At 60.4% G+C, this 21,966-nt stretch overlaps 1 protein-coding gene across 1 annotated transcript; it reads right to left on the bottom strand.

Moving 5' to 3' along the window:
- Positions 1–1,557: 1,557 nt before the first annotated feature.
- On the bottom strand, positions 1,558–9,474 carry NDUFA4L2 (NDUFA4 mitochondrial complex associated like 2). The gene is made up of 4 exons (XM_064401280.1): positions 9,178–9,474; positions 5,261–5,349; positions 3,032–3,092; positions 1,558–1,746 (listed from the first exon to the last, which is right to left on the bottom strand). Exons 1-4 carry the CDS (start codon positions 9,379–9,381, stop codon positions 1,690–1,692), a joined length of 411 nt encoding a protein of 136 aa, XP_064257350.1. The 5' UTR covers positions 9,382–9,474; the 3' UTR covers positions 1,558–1,689.
- Positions 9,475–21,966: the final 12,492 nt, after the last annotated feature.

The raw sequence follows: 21,966 nt of genomic DNA, 5'->3' as shown, positions 1-21,966 counted from the left end.
GCCAGCAGCCTCGAGGCTCTCGTGCCTCAGTGTCCCCATGCTGGTGCTTCCCCGGTGGGCTCTGAGGGCGGGGGGTGATGCTGAGCCCCAAAACGTGGGGTACAGTGGGGGGGGACAGCCTGGGGACCCTCCCCCTCCTCTGGCTGTCCCGTGTCACGTACTCCAGAGGGTGCAGGACATCCCTCCCACGTGTGGCTGTGACCCCTGCCCCCCTCCCTGCTCCCGCCCTCCCCGAGGGGCCGGGAGGGGACCCTGGAGCGTGAGAGAGCGGAAACCACCCGAGGGCTTGTCCTGCTTCCAGTGGGATGTGAGCCCCCCCGGGGGGTGTGAGGACATGTCCCGTGTCATGGCTCTGGGAAATCATCAAGGATTCAGTGCTGTCCCCTCCCCAGGCTCTGGAAAACCCTAAAGGATCCAGTCTGCTTGCTGTTCCCAGAACTCTGGAAAACCCTAAAGGATCCAGTTTGCTGTTCCCAGCACTCTGGAAAACCCTAAAAGATCCAGTTTACTGTGCCCAGGTTTTGGGAAACCCTAAAAGATCCAGTTTGCTGTTCCCAGAACTCTGGAAAACCCTAAAGGATCCAGTTTGCTGTTCCCAGCACTCTGGAAAACCCTAAAAGATCCAGTTTGCTGTTCCCAGCACTCTGGAAAACCCTAAAAGATCCAGTTTGCTGTTCCCAGCACTCTGGAAAACCCTAAAAGATCCAGTTTGCTCCCACTCCAGGCTCTGGGAAACCCTAAAGGATCCAGTTTGCTGCTCCCCTCAGATTGGAAAACCCTAAAGGATCCAGTTTACTGTGCCCAGGTTTTGGGAAACCCTAAAAGATCCAGTCTGCTCCCACTCCAGGCTCTGGGAAACCATCAAGGATCCAGTTTGCTGCTTCCCCTAGACTGGGTAACCCTAAAGGATCCAGTTTGCTGCTCCCAGGCTCTGGGATTCCATCAAGGATCCAGTTTGCTGCTTCCCCTAGACTGGGTAACCCTAAAAGATCCAGTTTGCCCCCCCTCCAGGTCCTGGGATTCCATAAAGGATCTGGTGCTGTCCCCTCCCAGGTTCTGGGAAACCCTAAAGGATCCAGTTTGTTGCCACCTCCCAGGTTCTGGGATTCCATAAAGAATCCAGTGCTGTCCCCTTCCCCAGACTGGAAAACCCTAAAGGATCCAGTTTGCTGCCCCAGCGCTCTGGGATTTCATCAAGGATCCAGTTTGCTGCTCCCCCCAGACTGGGAAACCCTAAAGGATCCAGTTTTCCCCCCTTCCAGGTTCTGGGATTCCATAGAGGATCCAGTTTGCTGCCCCTGGGCTCTGGGAAACCCTAAAACATCCAGTTTGCTGCCCCCCACCCCTCCCCAGGCTCTGTAAAACCCTAAAAGATCCAGTTTGCCCCCCCTCCAGGCTCTGGGAAACCCTAAAGGATCCAGTTTGCTGTCCCCAGATTTTGGGAAACCCCAAAGGATCCAGTTTGCTGCCTCCTCCCAGGTTCTGGGATCCCATCAAGGCCCCAGTTTGCTCCCCCCCACACCCCATAATTTATTCCAGTGCTGAGTTTCACGCAGGCACGAGGTGGGGGTGAGGGGGCACCCCCAGGGATGTGCTTTATTGGGGGGTGGGACACGGCCACACGGTTTGGGGGAGCTGGGGGGGGCAGTGGGGGGCTCCCCCTTCACCCCAGCACGTCCCGGAGGTGGCTCAGAAGCTGGGCCGCTCCTTTTTGAGGTTCTTGTAGTCGGTGGAAACTGCCAGAAACTGGAGAAGGGAGGGAGGGGGGTCAGGGGGGGTTGTGGCCCCTTCCCCAAATTCAAGCACAAACATTTGGGGGGGTTCTGCTCCACAACTGATCCCTCTGTCACATGAGTATTTTGCCCTAAAAGTGGCTGCCCGCCCCCCCAAACACTGCCAGCCCCCTGGGAAACCCCAAAGGATCCAGTTTGCTGCCCCTGGGCTCTGGGAAACCCCAAAGGATCCAGTTTGCTGCCCCTGGGCTCTGGGAAACCCCAAAGGATCCAGTTTGCTGCCCCTCGGTTCTGGGAAACCCCAAAGGATCCAGTTTGCTGTCCCCTCCCCGGTTCTGGAATTCCATAAAGGATCCAGTTTGCTGCCACCCCAGTGTCACTGCAGCCTGGCAATGTCACACAGTGCCCCCTTCCTCAAATTCGAGCACAGACATTGGGGGGGCTCTGCTCCAGGGCTGATCCCCCTGTCTCCTGAGTATTTTGCCCTAAAAGTGGCTGCCTGCCCCCCAAACACTGCCAGCCCCCTGGGAAACCCTAAAGGATCCAGTTTGCTGCCCCTGGGCTCTGGGAAACCCTAAAGGATCCAGTTTGCTGCCCCTGGGCTCTGGGAAACCCCAAAGGATCCAGTTTGCTGCCCCCTCCCCGGTTCTGGAATTCCATAAAGGATCCAGTTTGCTGCCACCCCAGTGTCCCTGCAGCCTGGCCTTGGTGGCACATGGTGCCCCTTCCCCAAATTTGAGCATTTGGGGTGGCTCTGCTTTTCCCCTTTCCCCTTTCTGAGTGTTTTGCCCTAAAAGCGGCTGCATCCCCTTCCCCAAACACTCCCAGCCCCCTGGGAAACCCTAAAGGATCCAGTTTGCTGCCACCCCAGTGTCACTGCAGCCTGACAATGTCACACAGTGCCCCTTCCCCAAATTCAAGCATTTGGGGGGGTTCTGCTCCAGGACTGATCCCCATTTCCCATTCCTGAGGAAAACTCAGTGTTTTGCCCTAAATGTGCCCCAAACACTGCCAGCCCCCTGGGAAACCCTAAAGGATCCAGTTTGCTGCCCCTGGGCTCTGGGAAACCCCAAAGGATCCAGTTTGCTGTCCCCTCCCAGGTTCTGGAATTCCATAAAGAATCCAGTTTGCTGCCACCCCAGTGTCCCTGCAGCCTGGCCTTGGTGGCACACGCTGCCCCTTCCCCAAATTCGAGTATTTGGGGGGTTCTGCTCTCCCCCTTTCCCCTTCCTGAGTGTTTTGCCCTAAAAGCGGCTGCCTCCCCCTCCCCAAACACTCCCAGTTCGCCCAGTGCTCACTTTGTACTGGTCTGTGGGGCTCAGCTTGTTCCAGGGCTCAGGATTATTCTTCCGGTCCCAGCTGTGAGGGGCGACAGGGACATCAGTGGGGGAGAGACCCCCCTCCCACACCCCACTGGAGCCCCCTAAAGTGCCCCCAGCCCCACCAGCACCGCCCCCAGTTGTCCTTGAAGCCTTTCCAAGCTGGACACGTCCCGTCCTGGCCCGGGAGGCAGCAGGGCCGTGGGATGGGGTCCCTGGGGACAGCAGCTCGTGGTGTCCCCCCTTCTTTCCCCCCTCCATCACTGGTGCTGGCCAAGAGCAGAATTTTCCATCTGGGCAGATGTTTGTGTGGATGGGGGAGGGAGGGGGGGCTGTGCTGCACACACAACCCCCCTGGAGCTGTTCATGGGTTTGGGGGATGGGATGGGGGGTGTTGTTCCCTCCCAACCCCCCCCTGCTCTGCCACCCTCCAGGCTGAGGTGTCTGGGTGTGATAATTGTGGGGCTGAGCTCGTCTGGTGCCTGATGAAACCCAGGAATGGTTTTAGGGGGAGGAAACAATGAAAAATGAGGTGGGGGGATGTGGGAAAAGCAGTCTGGTCACCCCAGGATGTGCTCACCGTCCATCCTTGTGATCCCACAGCCCTGATTCCATCTGTCCATCCATCCATCATCCATCCATCCATCCATCCATCCATCCATCCATCATCCATCCATCCATCCATCATCCATCCATCATCCATCATCCATCCATCATCCATCATCCATCCATCATCCATCCATCATCCATCCATCCATCCATCATCCATCCATCATCCATCCATCCATCATCCATCCATCATCCATCATCCATCCATCATCCATCCATCCATCCATCCATCCATCCATCCATCCATCCATCCATCATCCATCATCCATCCATCCATCCATCATCCATCCATCATCCATCATCCATCCATCATCCATCATCCATCCATCCATCATCCATCCATCCATCCATCCATCCATCCATCATCCATCCATCATCCATCCATCCATCATCCATCCATCATCCATCCATCCATCATCCATCCATCATCCATCCATCATCCATCCATCATCCATCATCCATCCATCCATCATCCATCATCCATCCATCCATCATCCATCCATCATCCATCCATCCATCCATCCATCCATCATCCATCCATCATCCATCCATCATCCATCCATCCATCCATCCATCATCCATCCATCCATCCATCATCCATCCATCATCCATCCATCCGTCCATCATCCATCCATCATCCATCCATCATCCATCCATCATCCATCCATGCATCCATCCATCCATCATCCATCCATCATCCATCCATCATCCATCCATCCATCCATCCATCCATCCATCCATCCATCCATCCATCCATGCATCCATCCATCCATCCATCCATCCATCATCCATCCATCCATCATCCATCCATCCATCATCCATCCATCATCCATCCATCATCCATCCATCATCCATCCATCCATCCATCCATCCATCCATCCATCCATCCATCCATCCATCATCCATCCATCCGTCCATCATCCATCCATCATCCATCCATCCATCATCCATCCATCCATCCATCATCCATCCATCATCCATCCATCATCCATCCATCCATCATCCATCCATCATCATCCATCATCCATCCATCATCCATCCATCATCCATCCATCATCCATCCATCCATCCATCCATCCATCCATCCATCATCCATCCATCATCCATCCATCATCCATCCATCCATCCATCCATCATCCATCCATCCATCCATCCATCCATCCATCACCCATCATCCCCATGCTCTGCGGGTGTGGGGTGACTCCCAGGGGTGCCCCACAGGTGCCCCCAAGGCGTACCTGACATCTGGGCTGTGCAGTGCCAGCTCTCCTGGGCACATCTGGACCCACATTTCCCCCATCATTCATCATCAAGCTGTGTCTGGGCGTGCCAGCACCTGGTACCACCCCTGGGCTGAGCCCCCCGTGCTCTGGGGATGTGGGGTGACCCCCAGGGGTGCCCCAGGGGCACCCCCAAGGCGTACCTGACATCTGGGCTGTACAGTGCCAGCTGTGCCAGGTGCCTCTGGACCCAAATTTCCCCCCATCATTCACCATCCATTTGGGTGGTGGGCATGCCAGCACCTGGTGCCAGCTCTGGGCTGAGCCCCCCGTGCTCTGGGGGTGTGGGGTGACCCCCAGGGGTGCCCCCAAGGCGTACCTGACATCTGGGCTGTACAGTGCCAACCGCAGCAGGTACAGGACTGCACTGCCCAGGCCCACACTGATGAAGCCAATGAGAGGAACGAGCTGCAGAGAGAGAGAGGAGAGAGAGAGGGAGAGTGAGAAAAATGAAAAATACCCCAATAAAATGAATATTTATCAGGCGGACTGGAGAGTGAAAGGGAGAGCTGACACGCCGGGAGATTTACAGGGGGAATATGGCAGAGCAATCCTGTAGCTGGGCTGTGGTACACAGTGTAGCTGTCAGCTTGAGTGACTGAATTAAAAGAGGGAGAGAAAAATCGGCTCGTGCTGGAGAGGAATTGGATTTGGAATGAGAAATCGCCTCCCCTCCGCCTGTGGCTGCCCAGCGCTGGCGCTGCCGAGGAGCTGGGGAGCCCATTCCTGGTGCTCCCAGTGCTCCCAGTGACTCTGCTCGGGGCTGAGCCTCAATTTATGGCTCGTCCCTCAAGGATTTGGGTCTGGGCACCCCATTCCCAGTGCTCCCAGTGCCCCCGGTCAGAGCAAATTTGGGTTTATGGCTTTTCCCTGAAGGATTTGGTGCTGAACACCCCATTCCCAGTGCTCCCAGTGCCCCTGCTCAGAGCAAACCTCAATTCATGGTTCTTTCCTGAAAGATTTGGTGCTGAACACCCCATTCCCACCATTCCCAGTGCTCCCAGTGACTCTGCTCGGGGCTGAGCCTCGGTTTGTGGCTCCTCACTGAAGGATTTGGACCCGGGGACCCCATTCCCAGTGCTCCCAGTGCCCCTGCTCAGAGCAAACCTGGGTTTATGGCTCTTCCCTGAAGGATTTCGTATTCACCACCCCATTTCCATCATTCCCAGTGCTCCCAGTGCCCCTGGTCAGAGTGAACCTCAGTTTATGCTTCTTCCCTGAAGGATTTGGAGATTAACACCCCATTTCCAGTGCTCCCAGTGACTCTGCTCGGGGCTGAGCCTCAATTTATGGCTCCTCCCTGAAGGACTTGGATCTGGGCACCTCATTCCCAGTGCTCCCAGTGCCCCTGGTCAGAACAAACCTCGGTTTATGCTCCTTCCCTGAAGGATTTGGAGATTAACACCCATTCCCAGTGCTCCCAGTGACTCCAGTCAGGACTGAGCCTCAATTTATGGCTCGTCCCTAAAGGATTTGGATCTGGGCACCCCATTCCCAGTGCTCCCAGTGACTCTGCTCGGGGCTGAGCCTCATTTTATGGCTCCTTCCTGAAGGATTTGGGTCTGGGCACCCCATTCCCAGTGCCCCTGGTCAGAGCAAACCTCGGTTTATGCTTCTTCCCTGAAAGATTTGGAGATTAACACCCCATTTCCAGTGCTCCCAGTGCTCCCAGTGACTCCACTCAGGACTGAGCCTTGGCTCGTGGTTCCCCCCGAGATACTCAGCCCTGGGCACGGTCTGTCCCCGAGCTGTGACCCCGGACAGGGTCCCTGTCCCCCCACAGTCCCCCCTGCTCTGCTCCCCTCCGCACCATCCCTGATGGAGCACGAGACAAGGAGCTCCTGTTCCTTTTACTGGGATGGACTGGGACACGCTGGGAGTCCCCAGTGCCTGGGGGGCACTCAGCGACCCCAACTCCCCCCACTCATCCTGCCAGCGTGTCCCCTCCCCCCCCTCTCCGTGCCCACGGCGGCTCCCAGCGCACCTCGGCTCCATCTCCTCATCTCCGCTCGCTCCGCCAATCCCCCGGTGCCCGGAGCGACGCGGCCTCAATCGGAGCCGAGCCGAGGAGGCTTTGACCTCCCCCAAATTACCGCGGCGAGCGAAATGAGAGCGGCGCCAGCCCCGTGCCCCTGGGAGGGAACCGCGTCCTGCCCATTAACGGGAGCGCTGCCGATGGAGCTGCACCGGCAGCACCTGCCTCTGCTCGCAGCTCCTCTGCTCGGCAGCTGCAGCTCGGAGAAAATGCCCCCGAAACGCTCCGTGACTCAGTTTCCCCACTGGGATGACACCGGGCGGGGGGGGCATAGCAGGAGAATGTGATGAGAAGGGTCAGTCCGACCCATCTGTCGCTGCCACGCGTGGGGAAAGGGAAACCCAGATGTGCCCCCGTGCCCAGCCTCTCCCAGTGCTCCCAGTATGGCTCCCAGTATGGCTCCCAGCATAGCCCAGCTCCGGGGAGTGAAACGAGAGCGGTGCCAGCCCCGTGCCCCTGGGACGGAACCGCGTCCTGCCCGTTAACGGGAGCGCTGCCCACGGAGCTGCACCGGCAGCACCCGGCTCTGCTCGGCAGCTCGGAGAAAATGCCCCCAAAATGAGCGCCCGCCGCTCCGTGACTCAGTTTCCCCACTGGGATAACACCGGGCATAGCTGGAGAATGCGATGGGAAGGATCAGTCCGACCCATCTGTCGCTGCCACGCGTGTGAAAAAGGGGTAAAAACAGATGTGCCCCCCTGACCAGGCTCTCCCGGTACTCCCAGTACGGCTCCCAGTACGGCCCAGTTCCCGCCCGGCAGTGCCCAAACCAGGCTGGACGGGCGGATGCCAGCCCCGTGCGGGGTGTCAGGGCCATCAGCAGCTGACGGGCACCGAGTGCCAGCCGGAGCTGGCAGCAGCGCTGGCGAATCCAGCGCTCTCCGCAGCGCCGGGAATTGCCGCGGCTGCCGGAGACGATCGGGGGGCAGCGGGGCCGTCTCACCATCTGCTGCCGGCAGCGGCTGGGTAATTAATGGCTGGCAGCAATTAGGGGCAGGGCGAGGCTGCCAAGCCGCAGGTGCCAGCGGTGGAGCCCGATTTCCCCCAGGCGCGGCGCCGTGCCAGGCTCTGCCCCGCTGCCCGCTCCGGTGCCCGCCGAGCCGTGCCAGCGGGTTCTGGCGGTGCCAACGGTGCCATCCGTCACTGCCAGGCAGTCGGGCACGCTGAGGAGCCATGGCCACACCTGGTTGGCAGCGGGGGACGGACGGACGGACGGACAGACGGATGGATGGCACCGCGTGGAGCGGGTGACACCCAGAAATTGCTGGGCGCAGGCACCCAGGACCCCTCCGTGCTTTTACACCTCCGGTTTGGGGTCTTCTTTGTGCCCCCCAAATCCCTCACGGCTCCTCAGAGCGGGGGAAAGGGTGGCAGGGACAGAAATACCCCAAATTTCCCCGTTCTGCAGGGAGGAGCCTCATCCAAGGATGTGGGGGGCACCCTGGGGGTCCCAACCACCCGTGCCCACTGTGCTGGCACCCCCCTGGCAGTGCCCAGCCTGGGGGTTGAGGCATTTTTTACCCCAAACCCCTCATTTTGAGGGGTTTTTACCCAAACCCCTCAGTCTGCCATTTTGAGGGGTGACGGGGGCAGAGCTGGGGGGAGTGGGGAGGGGGCTTCACTTCCATCCTCCCTGACAAAGACGTGCCCAGACAGGGTAGGGAGGGGCACGGGGAAGGTCCCCTCAGCTCTTGGGGGGTGGGTAAGGGTCGGGGTGCCCCAGCTGGGCTCGGGGAAGGAGCCCTGACCCCTCGGCAGGGCCGGATGGAGGGAATGGGGTGGGGAGCACGGGGTGGTCTCACCTCTCCTTGGTGAAGGAGGAGGGGGCTCCCCAGGACCCCCGGATCAGCCGGAGGGGGCTGGGAGAGCAGGGGACAGAGGGGAGGGGGCTCCCCAGGACCCCCGGATCAGCCGGAGGGGGCTGGGAGAGCAGGGGGCAGAGGGGAGGGGGAATAACTCAGGAATTTGGGGGGATGAGGAGGGTTTTGGGAACTGGGAGGAAGAGGAGGCTGAGGAAGGACACAGAACAGGAGGAATGGGGAGTGGGGATGATGGGAGAAGGATGTGAGGAAGGCCAGGAGCTCCAGGCACGTGGTGGGCAAGGGCACACCTGAGGGCTGGGGGCTGCGAGGGGACGAGGAAGAGGATTTGGGGGAGGGATTGGGGGGGTCCCTGGAGGAACGGGGGGCTCCGTCACTCACTCCGGGGTGCCGTTTAACATGCCGGGAGAACATCCCTCCACGCAGGGGACCCTTCATGGCCAGGCTGGGATCGCTGCGCCGCGCTCCGAGGTCCGAGCGAGGATGGAGGGGAGGGCAGGAGGAGAGGGAGGCGCTGCGGGAGGGACGGGACGGGTGGGGACATCCCGGGGACACAGCCCGGGGAAAGCCGGACACCAAATCCATCACCCGCCGCTCCTTCCAGCCTCACCCCCTCACCTCGGGGGTGATTCTGGGGGAGCGCTGAGCCACCCCCGATGTCCCCAGGCGGCCTGGCTGTCCCTCGCCACCCACGGCAGGTGGCGGGGCGAAGGATGAGCCGTGTGATCGCCGGTGACAACTTGGCCGGGCTTGGCCGCCCTCCCTCCCTCCCTCCCGTTTATGATAAATGATAAAACACCCAATTTACATTTAGCCATGCAAATCTCGCTGGCAGCAGCAGATGCTGCCGCGCGGATGGGGAGCGGCCATTAGCGCCCGACAAAGGGGGAGGGGGCGGCGGGATGGACCCAGCGGGGGTGGAGACCCCCACCCTCACTAAAGGGGGGTGCAGTGAGCGCCAGCACAGCCCCTGAGCTGCGAGCCTCGATTTTGGGGGGCCTCGGAGCCCCCCACCCTTCCCTTTCTGCTTCCGAGGGACAAAGGGGGGAATTTCTTGTGGGGGGGGAAAAGCTGAGGCACACCCAAGGCCCCGGGTGATATAATTAAAGATTTGAGATTTGATTGATTAAGTGGCGCTCCCCGAGATGGAGATCCTGCCCTGGGCAGGGCTGGCGTGTCCTTTGTCACCTCCCTGTGCCCAGGGTGGCACGAGGGGGGCACAGAGAGGGGGGGGCGTGAGGGATCCGTGGCATTTCCACCCGAGCCAGGTCCAGGGGGTTTGGGGGACCCCGCTCCTGTCACCCCCAGACCCCCATTTTCTGCAGGAGCTCCCCCGGGATTCCCTCCCCAGCAGGGCTCATTAATGAGTGTAATTAAGAGTTTAATTCCCAGCGCTGCTTTCCTGATCTGAAATGGGGACCTGGGGGGGCTCTAAGGTGGGCTCCAACCCCCCCGAGGGTGTCACCAGGACAGGGGTGTCACCGGAGCTTCTCCTCCAGCCTGGCCCACGCGGAATTTGGGGAAGAATTTTGGGGGAAGAACACAAAAAATCCTCCCCAGGGAGGAAGGAATGGCAGCAGCCAAGCCCGGGGCACGTGTGGGGGACATGTGTGTGCCACACATGTGCACATCTGGGCAGCCCCACCCCCCACGCCGGGGTTCCCATTCAATGCATGGGAACCCAGCTGGGGGAGCCAGGGGTCCGGGAAGGAACCCCCACCCCAAAATTCAGGGGTTCAAGGGGGACTCGGAGGTCTGGGGGGAGCCCTCACCCCAAAATTCAGCGTTCTGGGAGGAACTCAGGGGTCCAAGATGGGGGACAGAAGGGTCTTGAGGTGGGGGCAGGGGTCTGGGGATGACCCTCATCCCAAAATTCAGGGGTCCAGGGGCATCCACATGTCTGGGTGGGACCCTCACCTCAAAATCCAGGAGTTCAGGGGAAGGTTCTGGGTAGATCTTCACAAAATTCAGGGATTCGGAGGTCTGGGGGGACCCTCATCCCAAAATCCAGGAGTTTAGAGGAGGGTCTAGGGGTCTGGGTAGACCTTGATTACAAAATTTAGGGATCCAGGGGGGCACCCAGGGGTCTGGGGGGACCCTCACCCCAAAATTCAGGGGTCCAGGGGCATCCACATGTCTGGGTGGGACCCTCACCCCAAAATCCAGGAGTTCAGGGGAAGGTTCTGGGTAGATCTTCACAAAATTCAGGGATTCGGAGGTCTGGGGGGACCCTCACCCCAAAATCCAGGAGTTTCGAGGAGGGTCTGGGGGTCTGGGTAGACTTTCACTACAAAATTTAGGGATCCAAGGGGTTATCCAGGGGTCTGGGGGGACCCCCACCCCAAAATTCTGGGGTCCAGGAGCACCCAGATGTCTGGGTGGGAACCTCACCCCAAAATCCGGGAGTTATGGGGAGGGTCTGGGGGTCTGGATAGACCTTGATTACAAAATTTAGGGATCCAGGAGGGTACCCAGGGGTCTGGGTGGGACCCTCACCCCAAAATCCAGAGGACTCAAGAGATCTGGGTGGGACAAAGAGGACAATGACCACAAAAATCAGGGCTCAAGGGCGCTGCCAGGAGCCTGGGGGGCACCCGGAGGGTCCGGGAGGGGCACCCCGGTGTCCTGGCACACCCTTGCACACACACGTGCCCAGGCACACACGCAGCCACACCTGCTCGGCATCCGTGTGCTCACACACGTGAGCCGCACACACGCAGGGGGGGCCGGGGGGGGTCGGGGGTGGGGGTTTGGAGCCCGCTGGCAGCTGCGGCGCTGGGTTATTTTACAACCTCTCCAAAAATATTATTCAAGATGAAGGAGGATCACGGCGCGGCTGCGAGCGGAGCCGGGGCCGTCGGCGGGGATTTATCACCCGGAATTGGGTGCCCCCCCCCGCCCCCCCGGCACGGCGCCGTGATGAAGTGCTTCATTAATGGGAGATGCTGCGGCTCGGGATGAACGTGCCTGCACCTGAGCACGGCTGCCTCCGCCGCGCCGAGCCTGCCCCCGGCCCCGCGGGGCCCCCCCGGCTCCCTCCCGATCCTCCCATTCCATGGATCAAATCCACGGAGCCCCCCCCGCTCCCTCCCGATCCTCCCATTCCATGGATCAAATCCACAGAGCCCCCCCGGCTCCACAGAGCCCCCCCGGCTCCCTCTGCTCCACAAATCCCACAGGAAAATCCACAGAGCTCCCCCAGATCCCTCCTGATCCACAAATCCAACAGGAAAATCCACAGAGCCCCTCCGGCTCCATGGGGCCCCCCCCGGCTCCCTCCTGATCCACAAATCCAACGGGAAAATCCACAGAGCTCCCCTGGATCCTTCCTGATCCTCCCATTTCATGGATCAAATCCACAGAGCCCCCCCGGCTCCCTCCTGATCCACAAATCCAATGGATCAAATCCACAGAGCCCTCCCAGATCCCTCCTGATCCACAAATCCAATGGGAAAAGTCCTCAAACCCCCCTGGATCCCTCCTGATCCACAAATCCCACAGGAAAATCCACAGAGTCCCCCCAGATCCTTCCTGATCCACAAATCTCACGGGAAAATCCACAGAGTCCCCCCAGATCCTTCCTGATCCACAAATCTCACGGGAAAATCCACAGAGTTCCCCAGGATCCCTCTGATCCACACAGGCAAGGGGTCAAATCCACAGAACCTTCAGATCCCTTCTGTGATCCACAAATCCCATAAGAAAATCCATAGAACTCCCCCGGCTCCCTCCGGATCCACAAATCCAATGGGAAAATCCACAGAGCCCCCCCGGATCCTTCCTGATGCACAAATCCAATGGATCCAATCCACAGGATCCCTCCAGACCCACACAGAGCCCTCAGATCCCTCCTGAGCCACAAATCCAACTGATCGAACCCACAGAACCCTCCTGGCTCCTTCCAGATCCACAAATCCGATGCATCAAACCCACAGAGCCCCCAGCATCCTTCTGATCCACAAATCCAACGGATCGACCCCACCGAGCCTTCAGATCCCTCCAGATCCACACAAATCCATGGATCAAACCCACAGAGCCTTCAGATCCCTCCTGATCCACACAAATCCATGGATCAAACCCACAGAGCCTTCAGATCCCTCCTGATCCACACAAATCCAATGGATTCAAATCCACAGAGCCCCCTTGGATCCCTCCTGATCCACACAAATCCATGGATTCAAATCCACAGAGCCCCCTTGGATCCCTCCTGATCCACACATTTCATTGATCAAATCCACAGCCCTTCCCAAAACCCCTCCCGGGCCCAATCCATGGATGAAATTCCCAGAGCCCTCCCAGACACCCCACGGGATAAATCCACAGCCCCCTGTCCCACCCCAGCACCACACATCCCATGGGACGGGGTCCCAGCCCCCCCAGAACGCTCCTGCACGTGGTCCATGGGAGTTCAGAGCTGCTCCAGAACTTCCAGATCCACAAAACCCTGGGGTGAAGGTCCTGCCCTTCCAAATCCCTCTGGATCCACAGAACCCTGGGGTGAAATTCCAGCTCCCCCAGACCTTTCTCAATCCACAAAACCCTGGGGTGAAATTCCAGCTGCTCCTGACCCACACAGCCCTGGGATGAAGTTCCTGCCCTTCCAAATCCCTCTGGATCCACAGAACCCTGGAGTAAAATTCCAGTTCCCCCAGACCCTTCTGGATCCACCCAGCCTTGGGGTGAAATTCCTGCCCTTCCAAATCTCTCCTGATCCACACAATCCTTGAGTGAAATTCCAGCTGCTCCAGAACTTCCAGAACCACAAAACCCTGGGGTGAAATTCCAGTTCCCCCAGACCCCTCTGGATCCACCCAGCCGTGGGATGAAATTCCAGCTCCCCCAGACCTTTCTCGATCCACAAACCCCTGGATGAAGTTCCTGCCCTTCCAAATTCCTCCCAATCCCCACGGAACGAGTCCAAACCCCCTCTGTTCCCATCGCAGCCCCACACATCCCACGGGACGGGGTCACAACCCCCCCAGAGCCCTCCCAACCCTACAATTTTAGGGAATCCTACAAGTCCCCAGCTGGAAACCCCACGGGATTTTGGCGTGGCGCATAAAAAATTCATCCCGAGCGAAGCAAACAAACAGGAAACAAAAGAGCCGAGAATTAAAGGGAGAATTAACGGGGAATTAACGGAGAATTAACGGAGAATTAATTAACGGGGTGGATTAATTCCACCCCGGAGCAATCCCGGCCATCCCAATGGGCGCGACACCGCGGCACTATCGCGACATGTCCCCCCGATAAGGGCGGAGCAGCCCCGGCCCTGCGCGGCTGCGGTGAGTCAGCGTGTGATGTCACACCTCCCCCCGTGACGTCAGCGGTGCCGGTGACGTCACAGCCCCCTCCTCGCTCCGATGGCGCCCACCCAGGGCCCGGCAGCATCCATCACCCGTCGGTGCCTGGAGAGCCATTATCGGCCTAATTGGCCTCATTAATCACCCGAGCGGCGCGAGGAGCGCCGGGAGAGCCCCGCTCCGAGCCACGGTGGGGTGCGGGGTCACCCCCAGATCCGGCACCCCGCACCCCGAAACCCCCGGACCTTGATACCCCGAACCCCCGGACCTTGATACCCCAAACACGGCACCCTCAGATCCAGACACCCCCAGATCTGGACACCCCGCACCCCGAAACCTCCGGACTTTGATACCCCCAGACAATGACACCCCCAGATCCGGACACCCCCGCACCCCAAAACCCCCGATCTTGATACCCCAAACCCCTGACACCCCCAGATCTGGACATCCCCAAACACCCGTACCTTGATACACCCAAACAATGACACCCCCAGATCCGGACACCCCCGCACCCCGAAACCCCCGGACCTCGATACCCCAAACCCTGAAACCCCAAACCCTGAAACCCCAAGACTCTGCCTCCTCCAGACCCTGATACCCCCAAACACCGACACCCCCAGACCCTTGACACCCCAAAACCCCTGACACCCCCAGACCCCTGACACCCCCAGTGTTGCTGCAAAAGCCTCCCCCCAGCTGCTGAGGGGGTTTTGGGGAGCTGGGGGTGCTCCAGGGGATTTGGGGGTGATCCTCGGGAATTGGGGGTGCTCCGGGGAAGCTGGGGGTGATCTTGGGGAGCTGGAGGTGGTTTTGGGGAGCTGGGGATGCTCCTGGGGAGTTTGGGGTGCTCCGGGGGAGCTGGGGGTGCTCCTGAGGGTGATCCTGGGGGGCTGAGGGTGGTCCTGGGGAGTTGTGGGGTGCTCTTGGGGAGTTGTGGGTGCTCCTGGGGAGCTGGGAGTGCTCCTGGTGGGTTGTGGATGATCCTGGGGAGCTGGGGGTGCTCCTGGGGAGCGGGGGGTGCTCCTGGCAGGTTGTGGATGATCCTGGGGAACTGGGGATGCTCCTGGGGAGTTTGGGGTGCTCTGGCGGAGCTGGGGGTGGTCCTGGAGAGCTGGGGGTGCTCCTGAGGGTGACCTGGGGGGCTGAGGGTGGTCCTGGGGAGTTGTGGGTGCTCCTGGGGAGTTGTGGGTGCTCCTGGGGAGCCGGGGGTGCTCCTGGCGGGTTGTGGATGATCCTGGGGAGCCGGGGGTGCTCCAGGGGAGCTGGAGGTGGTTTTGGGGAACTGGGGATGCTCCTGGGGAGCTGTGGATGATCCTGGGGAGCCGTGGGGCTCAGCTCAGCCGTGGCAGCGAAGCCATTGCCGGCACTGACCCCTCGGTTCCCCCCAGCCCGGCCCCCGCCCGCGCCATCGATTTCGTTTCCATAATTGCCGCAGAAAAGCCCCAGCCCGGAGCCGCGGCTTCCCCGGCCGCGTTATAAATAACCGGGGCAGCGGCTGCGAGGGCTGAGGCACGATTTAATAAACACAACGGGCTCGTCCTTCATCTGCCAGACACCGCGGGGCTGAGGAGCACACGGCTGGGACATGGAAGGGACATGGACACATGGCTGGGATATGGCAGGGACACAGACACACATGGCTGGGACATGGACACATGGCTGGGACATGGCAGGGACACAGACACACATGGCTGGGACACACATGGCTGGGACATGGACACATGGCTGGGACATGGCAGGGACACAGACACACATGGCTGGGACATGGACACATGGCTGGGACATGGCAGGGACACAGACACACATGGCTGGGGCATGGACACGTGGCTGGGACACAGATACACACGGCTGGGACATGGCAGGGACATGGACACACACGATTGGGACACAGACACACATGGCTGGGACATGGCAGGGACACAGACACACATGGCTGGGACACACATGGCTGGGATATGGCAGGGACACGGCTGGGACATGGATACGCGGCTGGGACATGGATACACAGAGCTGAGACATGGACACACACAGCTGGAACACGGATACACACGGCTGGGACAAAGACACACATGACTGGGGCACGGCTGGGACATGGACACACGGCCAGGACATGGACACACACAGAGCTGGGACACAGCTGGGACACGGATACACACGGCAGGGACACGGCAGGGACACACGAGAACACATCGGACACACCTGCACACAGGTGAGGCGCGTGCACACGTTGAGACACGCGTGCACAGGCGGGGACACGCACGGGGGGGACACACGAACGAGGGGGACACCCGTGTGCAGGGCGGGGCCGCTCCGCGGGGTCTCGGCCCGGTCCCCCCCGTTCGCCCCGTTCCCCCTCCGGTCCCTCCCGGTCCTGCGGGAGGCCTGTGGCGCCCTCTGGTGGCGGCGGCGGGGCTCGGCCCGGGGCCCGGGGCACCGGCCGGGCACCGGGAAGGGGCTGGGGGGGCACTGGGCAGCGTGGGGCACGGCTGGGCCCGAGCCTTCCACTGAGCCCTTCTCCTTCTTCTCCTCCTTCCCTTCTCCTTTCCTTCTCCTCCTTTTTCTCCTTCTCCTTCCCCTTTCCTTCTTCTCCTCCTCTTTTCCTTCTCCTTTCTCCTTCTCTTCTCCTTCATCCCTTCTCATCTTTTCTTTTTCCTTCTCCTTTCTCCTTCCCTTCTTCTTCCCCTCCTTTTTCTCCTTCTCCTTTCCTTCTCCTCCTTTTTCTCCTTCTCCTCCTTTTTCTCCTTCTCCTTCCCTTCTCCTTCTTCTTCTCCTCTTTTCCTTTTCCTTCTCCTTCCCTTCTCCTCTTTTCTTTCTCCATCACCTTCTCCTTTGTCCATCTCCTTCTCCTTCCCTTCTTCTTCCCCACCTTTTTCTCCTTCTCCTTTCCTTCTCCTCCTTTTTCTCCCTCTCCTCCCTTTTCTCCTTCTCCTTTCCTTCTCCTCCTTTTTCTCCTTCTCCTCTTTTTTCTCCTTCTTCTTCCCCTCTTTTCCTTCTCCTTTGTCCATCTCCTTCTCCTTTTTCCCTCCCTTCTTCATCCCCTCCTTTTTCTCCTTCCCCTATTTTTCCTTCTGCTCCTTCTCCTTCAACCCTTCTCTTTATTCTCCTCCTGCCCCCGCAGCAACCAGGAATTCCCGCAGCCACAGCCCCCCCTCCACGACCCCTCCCGTCCCACTCAGACCCCCAGGACCAGGGCAGGGACCCCAAAACCGAAGCCACCCGTGCGTCCCCCGTGTCCCCACGGCATCTGTCACCCCCAGCACAGCGTGGGGACACCACGAGCACATCGGGGGGGTCCCACCTCCCTCGTCCTGCCGAGCCCCCCGCAGCTGCCCCCTCCCCAGCCCTGCTGACTGATTCCAGAGCCTCCAAAATCAATTCCCATCCCCGCCAGGACACGCCGAGAAGGCGACAAATCACGGTGGCGGCTCCGCAGCCCCAGCGCCTCATTTTTCTTCCTGAACTCCATAATAAGAAATCAATGGCAGACGCTGAGCTCCCGGTGCAGCTCCCCTGGGATGGGCAGCACCGAGTCCTCCCCCAGCCCCAAATCCCGGATTCCCCCTGCCCCAAATCCCGGGTTCCCTCACCCCCAAATTCCGGCTTCCCCAACCCTCAAATTCCAGGTTCTTCCACCCCCAAATCCGGGTTTCCCCACCCCCAAATCCCGGATTTCCCCACTCCCAAATCCCGGGTTCCCTCACCCTAAATCCCAGCTTTCCCCACCCCCAAATCCCGGATTTCCCCACCCCCAAATCCGGGATTCCTCCACCCCCAAATCCCGGGTTCTCCCACCCCCAAATCCCGCATTCCCTCACCCCCAAATCCTCGGTTCCCCCTGCCCCAAATCCTGGGCTCCCCCACCCCAAATCTCGGGTTCCCTCACCCCAAATCCCGGATATCCCCACCCCCAAATTCCGGCCTCCCCCAGCCCCAAATCCCGGGCTTCCACACCCCCAAATCCTGGATTTCCTCACCCCCAAGTCCCGGCTTCCCCCATCCCAAATCTCGGGTTCCCCCACCCCCAAATCCCGGGTTCCCCCATCCCCAAATCCCGGGTTCTTCCACCCCCTGGGTGGGATCCAGGGGGTGGTTTGGATGCAGGGGCAGGTGGGATCCAGGGGGAAGATGGAATCTAGGGAACAGGTGGAACCCATGGAGAGGTTTGGATTTAAGGGCAGGTGGGCTCCAGGAAGAGCTGGATGCAGAAGGTGGGTGGAATCGAGAGGCAGGTGGGCTCCAGGGATTGTGTTGGACCAGGGGTACAGGTGGCTCCAGGGGGAAGATGGAATCCAGGGAATGGGTGGAATCCATAGAGAAGGTTGGATCTGGGGTACAGGTGGGCTCCAGGGGATGATTTGGATCCAGGGGCAGGTGGGATCCAGGGGGAAGAAGGAATCCAGGGAACAGTTGGAATCCATGGATGGGTTGGATCTGGAGGCTGGGTGGCTCCAGGGGAGGATGGAATCCAGGGAACATTTGGAATCCATGCAGGGTTGGATCTGGAGGCTGGGTGGCTCCAGGGGAAGAAGGAATCCAGGGAACATTTGGAATCCATGCAGGGTTGGATCTGGAGGCTGGGTGGCTCCAGGGGAAGAAGGAATCCAGGGAACATTTGGAATCCATGCAGGGCTGGATCCGGGGGGGCCAGGTGGCTCCAGGGGAAGAAGGAATCCAGGGAACATTTGGAATCCATGCAGGGTTGGATCTGGAGGCTGGGTGGCTCCAGGGGAAGAAGGAATCCAGGGAACATTTGGAATCCATGCAGGGTTGGATCTGGAGGCTGGGTGGCTCCAGGGGAGGATGGAATCCAGGGAACACTTGGAATCCATGCAGGGCTGGATCCGGGGGGGCCAGGTGGCTCCAGGGGAAGAAGGAATCCAGGGAACAGGGTGGGTTGGATCTGGAGGCTGGGTGGCTCCAGGGGAGGATGGAATCCAGGGAACACTTGGAATCCATGCAGGGCTGGATCCGGGGGGGCCAGGTGGCCCCAGGCATCCTGCGGGGGGGGCCCCGGGCCGCTGTCAGGCGGCGGCTCCAGCAGCTGCGGAAGGCTCTGGGCTGGGATTGCTGCTCCAATTAACTGGAATCGCGCTTCCCCGCCGCGCCTGACACCGAAAAACCGACATAATTACCCGCAGCGACAGGCGAGGCAGGAGCGCGGCTCCCGCTTAATTGAGTGTTTACAGCCCGCGCCGAGGGGAAACAGCCCCCCAGACGGGCAGACCCCCCCCTCAGCCGGGGAGAACAGCCCCGTCCTCATCCTCACAGCCTGGGTGTCCCCAGGTGGGCAGGACGGGACAGACAGGATGGGACAGGACAGACAGGTGGCCCTGGCAGCGCTGCTGTCGCTCTTTCAGCTCGTGGCTGAATTGCAAACGCAGCCGCGGGAGCTGCGGGTCCCGCTCCTGTCAGCCGGGGTGAAACCCCGAGGGGCGGCTGGAGGGGGGGACACCCAGGGAGGAGCGGCCCCGAGGTGACAATGGGGCAGGGGACACGGGCAGATGTGCCCCGAGATGGTGACAGGGCAGGGGACACGGGCAGATGTGCCCCGAAGTGGTGATGGGACACAGGGGGACACAGCCAGATGTGCCCCAGGGTGAAAATGGGGCAGGGGGCACGGCCAGATGTGCCCCGAAGTGGTGATGGGACACAGGGGGACACGGGCAGATGTGCCCTGGGGTGACAATGGGGCAGGGGGAAACGGCCAGATGTGCCCTGAGGTGACAATGGGGACACACAGATGTGCCCTGGGGTGACAGTGGAGCAGGGGGACACTCACAGATGTGCCTCGAAGTGGTGATGGGGCACAGGTGATATGGCCAGATATGCCCCAAGGTGACAATGGGGCAGGAGACACGGGCAGAAGTGCCCTGAGGTGGCAGTAGGGCACAGGGGACACAGCCAGATGTGCCCCGAGGTGGTGACGAGGCAGGGGACACTCACAGATGTGCCCTGGGGTGACAATGGGGCACGGGGACACGGCCAGATGTGCCCTGGGGTGGTGATGGGGACACGCAGATGTGCCCCGAGGTGACAATAGGGACACACAGATGTGCCCTGGGGTGAAAATGGGGCACGGGGACACAGCCAGATGTGCCCTGGGGTGACAATGGGACAGGGGACACGGCCAGATGTGCCCTGGGGTGACAATAGGGACACAGATGTGCCCTGGGGTGACAATGGGACAGGGGACACAGCCAGATGTGCCCTGGGGTGACAATGGGGACACACAGATGTGCCCTGGGGTGACAATGGGACAGGCGACAACCCGCCCAAGGACAGGGGTCCTCCAGGAGACCCCCCCCCCGAGGGCCGTGGCCAGTTTGGGGCACACCAGGAGGGGCACAGCTGTGCCGTGCCAGGCTCACAGCCCACCCCGCGCCCCCCCCGCCTGTCGCACGGTGCCACCTCCACCCCCGGCGGTGGCACCGCGCTCCTGCCCGGCTGTTTCCTCCTCGTTAATTTTGGATGAGCGCGCACCGAGCCCATACCAATGAGCCGCGGTGCCACCCGTGCCACCCCCGGGAGGTGCCCCGGGGCCACAGGGCTGCCGGGGGGGCACGGCCGTGCCACCCCCGGAGTGGCAATCTGCTCCTGCCTGGCACGCACGGGGCACCGAGGTGGCACACACACCTGGAGGTGCCCAGGGACAGGCTGGCACACGGAGATCCGGGGGTGCCACCCCAAAAGTGCCAGCCCTGCTCTTTGTTCTGCCTCAGAACCGCCTGTGGGATGAGGAAAAAAAGGGGTTTTTGTCGTATCCCACAACTGGGGGTGCACTGGGAGGGCGCCAGGCTCGGAACTGCTCCCCCACACCCCAAAACAAAGGGGTTGGCACACCCGGAATCCCCCCACGGCCGAGCCCCCCCCGCCCTCGGGGGTGCCCCAGGATTTGGGGTCCTCCTGAGTCCTTTCAAATTCGGACATTTCAGAAATTTCAGATTTCTCCTTCTTTTTTTGCCGATTATTTCGGCGATCCCGGGGCTCCTCCTGCGCGGGTTGTGGGGGGACCGAGAGGGACGCGGGACCCCCCAGACTCAAACGGGACCCCCCAGACTCAAAACTGCTCCCCCAGACCCCAAAAAAAGGGGTTGGCACCCCCGGAATCCCCCCAGGCTGAGCCCCCCCAGCCCTCGGGGGTGCCCAGAATTGGGGGTACACCCAGGCTGCCCCCCCGCAGCTGGCACAGACCCCCCCCCCCAAATCCGAGGGGGGGTTCTGAGGGCTGGGGGGGCTGGGGGGGACCCCAAAAGCTGAGCCCACCCCAGAATTTTTGTGTCCCCCCCTCCCCCCGAGGGACCCCAAGCCAGGCTGGATCGGGGGGGTCGCCCCTCATCCCCCCCCCCCAAAACGTCTCGCTAATTCCAATAAAGCCGAGCTGGGTTCATTTGCATGTCCCCATGCTAATCAGCGCTAATTAGGATGGATTTAGTTCACCTCGCAGGGGCTGCGGGGACAGAGGCGGCGGCCGCGCCCCCGGCCGGGCTTTGGGGTTTTGAGGCTTTGGGTTTTGAGGGCTTTTGGGCTTTGGGGTTTTGAGGCTTTGGGGTTTTTGTGGCTTTGGGGTTTGGGGGCCTTTGGAGGCTTTGGGGCTTTTGGGTGGTTTCGGAATTTTGGAGGCTTTGGGGTTTTGGGGCTGAGATTTGGAGGCTTTGGAGAATTTGGGGTTTTGAGGCTTTGGGGGCTTTGGAGAATTTGGGGTTTTGAGGCTTTGGGGGCTTTGGAGAATTTGGGGTTTTTGTGGCTTTGGGCTTTTGCAGCTTAGGGGTTTCAGGGGCTTTGAGAGTTTTGGGGACTTTGGGGGATTTGAGGGATTTGGAGTTTTGGGGTTTTGGGGCTTTGGGGTTTTGGAGGATTTGGGGTTTTG

Source organism: Passer domesticus, chromosome 31 (assembly GCF_036417665.1).
Source record: "Passer domesticus isolate bPasDom1 chromosome 31, bPasDom1.hap1, whole genome shotgun sequence".
Lineage (NCBI taxonomy): Eukaryota > Metazoa > Chordata > Aves > Passeriformes > Passeridae > Passer > Passer domesticus.
The sequence above is the reverse complement of the archived record's forward strand: the minus strand, read 5'-3'. Positions and strand labels throughout refer to the sequence as shown.

Excerpts from the sequence above, each read along its gene's own strand:
- NDUFA4L2 (XM_064401280.1), bottom strand. The coding sequence starts at position 9,381 with ATGGATTTGGTGTCCGGCTTTCCCCGGGCTGTGTCCCCGGGATGTCCC. Across the intron at positions 5,350-9,177 it reads ATGTTAAACGGCACCCCGGA|CTCGTTCCTCTCATTGGCTT; the intron begins GTGAGTGACGGA and ends CTCTCTCTGCAG. Across the intron at positions 3,093-5,260 it reads CTGTACAGCCCAGATGTCAG|CTGGGACCGGAAGAATAATC; the intron begins GTACGCCTTGGG and ends CGCCCCTCACAG.